The following is a 6,423-nucleotide window of genomic DNA, read 5'->3' on the forward strand; positions in this document are numbered from 1 at the left end:
GGGAAGGCGAGGCGGCCTTGGTCGCCCCCGCGTCCCCGGAGCCTCCCCTCGGGCCTGGGGATTTTAGGTCTCGTTTTGGGAAGCGGAGGCCCCACCCGAGGACACAGGACGCGTTATGTAACGTGATCGTCAGTGCCCAGCGCGGCCTCCTTTGTGTTAGCGGGTCGTGACCTGCAGCTGGAAGGCTCGAGGGCAACGGGCCTTGTTTTACTGTTTGGCCTCTGACGCCCTCGATCCAGGCGGGACCAGGTCCTGGCGCCTGAAAGTGGAGGAACCAGAAAACCCGCGTGACAAGGCCCTGGCGAGTTGTTACTCACCAAGCTCTGGGGCCTTGGTGTGAATACAGCTGCTATGGATGGCACCTGATTGTGTTGAAGTATGAAGTGCTCATCTCGCAGCCTCCCCTTCCCCTGACGCACTCTCCACGCCTGGCCACCTCGGTTTTCTCCTTTTCTCTGCACTTACTTTTAAATGTCCAGTTAATTCAGGTTTCACGTTAGCAGGCCCAGGTAACCTCCTGGTCACCAAATCTGGAGACCCCGTCATTTCAGACAGCGTCAGGTGGTTGTTAAAAGAGGACCCTGTCCGCACCAGGGTTGAAATCCCCATCCCAAGTCTTTCTGTTAATAACATGCTAGGTTACCAGCCTTGTATTGCAGTTGGGGCTAAAGTAAATGATGTAAAGAGTATATTAAACCTCAGCTCCTGGCGCTTAGTAGAGTCAATACACTATAGCTCTTATTAATAATCTACCCTGTTGGGAATTTGATGGATGGTTACTTTAGCATTTCTGACTTCTTTTAACTCCAAACTGGTCCCTTCCTACAGGTGAAGAACCGGCCCACTGGTATTTCATGGGATGGCCTTGATTCAAGTAAACTCTACACCCTGGTCTTGACAGACCCAGATGCTCCAAGCAGAAAGGACCCCAAATTTAGGCAAGTTGGGGATCTGCGGGTCATCCACATATGAGCTGGTGCTTCTCGCCCGGTGTCAGCCCCTCGCTGGACGGTTCTATGCTAGACCTGGCTTGGGAGGCGCACTTCCATGCCTAAGCCAGAGTGTGCGTCTCCAACCCCTCTGTCCCCAGAGAGGAGACCAGGAACTACAGCTGAGAGCCACATCTGCCTGCGGCCTGCCTTTGTACAGCCCCCCCCCACCCCCCCACCCCCCCAGCTAAGAATGGTTTTTACATTTTTTTGGTAATTGGGGGAAAATTGAAGAAAGAGGAATACTTTGTGACATGTGAAAATGAAGTGAACTTCACCTTCCAATGCCCATTAGTAAAGTCTTATTGGAGCATGGCCACGATAACTTATTTAAATCTTGTCTGTGGCTGCTTTCATGCTATCGCCAGAAAGTTGAGTTGTTGTGACCAAGACAGTGTAAACTGCAAAGCCAAAAACATTTACTGTCTGGCTCTTTACAGAAAGTTTGCTGCTCTAGACCAGCGGCCGCCAACCTTTCGGACCTCACGGACGGCCGGTGGTCTGTGGGCCACTGGTTGGCGACCGCTGCTCTAGACAATCTCGGGGAGGGAGGTGCTGGGTCGTCTTTTCTGCAGACACATGAGGTTTGCGATGGCCAAAAAGGCAGGACTGTCCAGTTGATGCTACATCCTGACATGGAACGTGGGCTTCACGCATGTTTGTCGGTGGCTCAGTGAGTGCGTGCTGACCTCCCCTGTGTTGATGGTCCTGTTTTCTCTCATAGGGAGTGGCACCATTTCCTGGTGGTCAACATGAAGGGCAACGACATCAGCAGTGGCACCGTCCTCTCTGATTATGTGGGCTCTGGGCCTCCCAAGGGCACAGGTCAGTAAAGGCTGTTTTTAGGGAGTTGAGGGTGGGGAGCCTGGGTGCGCATTAGGATGGGCCTGAAAGCGCTGCTGCCGATAGTAGTCTGATTCTTAGAGCTTTATTCTTTTATTTATGAGAGCTCTTACCCTAGTGGAGGCTTCAGGCAGTGCAGTTTGCTTCCAAGGCAGTAGAGTCAGGTGGCTGGAACCTTGGGTTCTGGTTAGTAAACAGGGAAGTCTGTGAGAAGACTTGCATCCTGCAACATGCTTGAAACGGCTTCCTATGGGGGCTGTATACGGACTGAACACAGATAAACCATTTAAGTTCTATTTTCAACTTTGGCCCTGTGGGATCTTTGAGCTTTTAGTTCCCATAAAAAGTCTCAGAAATGATCATAGTTTCCAAATTAATTGTTAAAAATTGGCTCCTTTATCTTTATAGTTTCCCTTTTCTCTTGAAAATCGAGTGTGGTATCTTGAAAACACTCTGCCCCTCTCATGCATTCATAAAAGGACGGTAAAGGTACATCTTTCTCAGGGATCTAATGAGTTCTCTAGGGCAGTTATAAAATTAGGCAGTTAATTATGGTAAGTACACACATGAGAATAAAGCAATTCTCTCAAGTAGGGAGTTCTGTTCTCATTAACAAAAAAAGCCTCAGTAACTCACACTTTTTCCTTTTGCTTTTGTTCATATTCTTTTAGTAAGGTGTAACTTACATATAATAAAGCCACAGATTGTAAGAGTTTAGACAACGGGTATTGATGGATGCACCTTTTCCAGTTAACTTTTCCCAGAGCTAACCCTGTTCTGACACCGCTCTCCACTGATTACTTTTGTATTCATATAAATGATATGCAGGATGCATTTGTTTTGAGTGATTGGTCTCTTTCACTGGAGATCATGTTTGAGATTCATCCATGTCACTGTTTGTGTAATTTGTTCCTCTTTATTGCTAAATGGTATTCCATTGTGAATATGCCAGTTTGTGCATCCATTCTCCTGTGGGCTGTTTTTAGTGTTTGGATATTATAAATAAAGCTGCTGTATACATTCTTGTCATTGGTGGGCATAGGTGTCCATTTTTTGGGGTAAATACTTAGGAGAATAATTGTCGGGTCATAAAAATTGCCTATGGTTCTCTAAAGTGATGGAAATTTTTTACACTCTAATCAGCAGTATATGAAAGTTTCAGAAGATCCATAAAAGATTCATGTGGATCCCTATCAAAATTCATCCATGTTGTAGCATGTAACAGGATTTCCTCCTTTCTTAAGGCTGAATAATATTCTATTGTATATTTATACCATGTTGTGTTTATCCATTCATCTGCCAATGGATATTTGGGTTATTTTCAACCTCTTGAATATTGCGAATAATGCCGCAGTAAACATGGGTGTACAAGTTTCTAAATAGCTTTTCTTTCATAAAGCAACTCATGGCACCTGCTTGAGTGCAGTCCCTAATTGGAGCTTGTAGAAAGCTGCAAGGTTCATAGGGTGCTTGCTGGCTTGCTTTCGAACATGCACTGCTGCTTAGTCGGTTAAAGTGAATTGAGCCATTTCTTTTAAAGCAGGTCTCTTGTCTTCCAAGGAAGTCAGTTTTGGAGGTAGAAAGGTGATGTTCTCCTTTAGCCGGTGCAGGTATAATTGTGGTATGATGAGCCAGTGATTTGCTGTGCCCTTCCTCCATTTCTCAGGTATTTTTTTAGCATCTCCTGCCTGCTAGGCACTGAAGTCAGATAGGTTCTAGGGCAGCGGTTCTCAACCTGTGGGTCGCGACCCCTTTGTGGGTCGAACGACCTTTTCACAGGGGTCGCCTAAGACCATCGGAAAACACATATATAATTACATATTGTTTACAGTAGCAAAATTACAGCTATGAAGTGGCAACGAAAATAATTTTATGGTTGGGGTCACGACAGCATGAGGAACTGTATTAAAGCGTTGCGGCATTAGGAAGGTTGAGAACCACTGTTCTAGGGAGATAATGGTCAATAAGACAAACACCACAGCTTTATGGGGCTCTCTTTTCAATGAGACGGTTAAATGAACAAGTAAGCATTTTAGATAGCCATGCTACTGTGACAGAAGTAAAATAGGCATCCTCATGGGAGTGGTGGGAAATGGCTGGTGCCCAGCTCCTATTAGAGATGGGCGGGAATGCTGGAGTGGGATGAATGAGGAAAAGAGCCAAATCCTGTCGGTCTGAGAGGCTGTAATGCGGGTGTGGCCTGTATACCACTCACAGTGCAGTGTCACTGGGTGCGTTTCAGCAGGTGAGTGCCCCGACTCGTCCCCCTCTGGGTTCTCATCATCTTTGCACATGGGGTGGTCTGGGTCCCTCCAAGCTGTGAAAAAGGACGATGCCTCCATCCGATGCCTAGCTGTCTGTGTGTCTTCCCTCCTGCCTCTCCCTCCAGGCCTTCACCGCTACGTCTGGCTGGTTTACGAGCAGGCCAAGCCGCTGAAGTGTGACGAGCCCATTCTCAGCAACCGATCTGGAGACAACCGTGGCAAATTCAAGGTGGCATCTTTCCGCAAAAAGTACGACCTCGGGCCCCCAGTGGCTGGCACGTGTTACCAGGCGGAATGGGATGACTATGTGCCCAAGCTCTATGAGCAGCTGGCTGGGAAGTAGGGGAAAGCCAGGAGACAGACATGGCCCCGGGGCCCCAAGCAGTGTTCTCAAGTTCAGTGATGCATGTTGATTTCTCCTCTTGCCTGTTCCTACTCTCACAGGCGAGACCTGAGCAGATAGAGCTGTAGGGTGTCTATTCCTTCTACCTGTTCTTTATCATTGTACAGGGCCACACACCCTGGATTTATGTTTTGATCAAATTTGAACTCCATTTGGGGGGCTTTTTTGGTACTATGATGTGGTCATCAGATTGTTAATATAAGAAGAACAACCCAGAATTTAAAGGCGTATCCTCTGAAGAGCAGCACTGGAAAAGCAATTAGGAGAGTCCCTTTCCTGTTGAGCTGCAGGGCTGGGTGAGGGGTTATCTGAAATCCGTTAGTCTGTGCCTGTTAAATTTATCACTCTTCCTTGGTGTAATAAAAGCCGGTATGGAGTTGCTAAATGTTGTGTTAATTCTGCTGTTTGCTTACAGTTGAATAAAAATAAAAACATTGTGTGGACAAACAGAGCCTCCAGATATTTTGCCCTTTTTGGATATGGGGTTTCAGAAATGTGAGAAGTCAAGAGACTACCTGGAAGGGTGAATATTCCTTTCACTGACCAGCTGAAATGCCTGGGACTTGATTCAGGGACCCACACATGCCATTAAACTATAGCAGGAACAGCCATTCATTTAAATTTGAGGGTTTGTTTTGTTTTTTTTTTAAATCACAAAACTTTAGCCAAAAAAGCACCTTTGCTTTTTGTAAGTGGTCCCCCATGGTGTAGTTGTGTGCGGACACCATAACAGTTGGCTAAGAAATAGCCTACACTCTCTTTGTGTTGACTTATAATCCATATAGAATCAATATTGAAAGGGGGCAGGGGCAGGGATGGATCGATCACTCACAATAGTTGATGTACCAAGAGAAAGGTCCACATCACTGACCTGGTCTGTGATGGGGACAGGGTCCCGGGTGAGGCCTGGCAGGCAGTAAGCCAGGCTGGGCTTTATGCTCCTTTTTGCTGCTGTACTTTTCTGGAAAATTGTTGGAAATGTTGCCTCTTGTAATCTCTGGGGGCAGATAAGGTAGAGAGTAATTTTTTTTTTTTACTTTAGGGGTTTAAAATTTATTTTTAAAATAATTTATAAAACAAAAGTTGTAAAGAAACTACCCTGTTGACCTTAAAAATAAATGTGAAAAGTAATGCACCTGTAAGACAAGGCAGACAATGTGGGAAGAAAATACCTTTCCTCTTTCTGTCTCAACTGCAGAACTGGTTTTCTTTCAGAAGGAAATGTAACAGTATATTTACATATTTATCCTTAAAAAATTAGTCTTGCTATACAAACTGGTATACATAGTTTTGCTCTGTCTTTACCCAACTAATGTACTTTCATGCATTTTATATTCAGTAAACAGGTCAGCACAGTTCATGTCTTTTTGAATAAATACTCTATTTTATGGATGTTTCATAATTAACTACTCCAATTCCCGACTGTGATTAGATTATTTCTGGTTATTTGCTATTATAAACTGCTTCAAAACACCTATTTTTTGTATATAAAATGCTTTTTCAAGTAATTTAGTGGAAAAATTCTTAGTATTGAAATATTTCAAAGACCATATACATTTTCAGTGCTGATACTGACAAACCACCCTCCAAAAATCTCATACTGATTATATTCCTGTTAATGGTATAGGAAAGTAACTTTTTCCATACCATTACCAATTTTCTCAAACTTTAAACACTTGACAATTTGGTATTTATGTATATTTAAAATCATTTACTGTTTCTCTAAACTGTTGTCTTTGAGATTTTTATCTTGCTAACCACAGTACTTAGTTATAAGGAATTACAGTAGTCTGTTTCCTTATCTAAAACAGAGAGACTCATAAATGATTCTGAAAAAGGAAAACAACTCAACCAAAAAGAGGTGAAGTGTGTGCACAAGAAGTTCACATAAAAAGAATGATACACAAGAAAAGATAGTAACCTG

General features: G+C 44.2%; 1 protein-coding gene across 1 annotated transcript; it reads left to right on the forward strand.

The window, feature by feature from the left end:
- Nucleotides 1–807: 807 nt before the first annotated feature.
- Nucleotides 808–4,946, forward strand: PEBP1 (phosphatidylethanolamine binding protein 1; the record flags this gene model as incomplete). The annotated part of the gene is made up of 3 exons (XM_015567522.1): nucleotides 808–942; nucleotides 1,718–1,814; nucleotides 4,222–4,946. Coding segments are annotated over 3 exons (450 nt in total), but the record flags the coding sequence as incomplete, so codon positions are not given.
- Between the last annotated feature and the right edge of the window lie 1,477 nt (nucleotides 4,947–6,423).

Source organism: Myotis davidii, unplaced genomic scaffold, assembly GCF_000327345.1.
Source record: "Myotis davidii unplaced genomic scaffold, ASM32734v1 scaffold1330, whole genome shotgun sequence".
NCBI lineage: Eukaryota > Metazoa > Chordata > Mammalia > Chiroptera > Vespertilionidae > Myotis > Myotis davidii.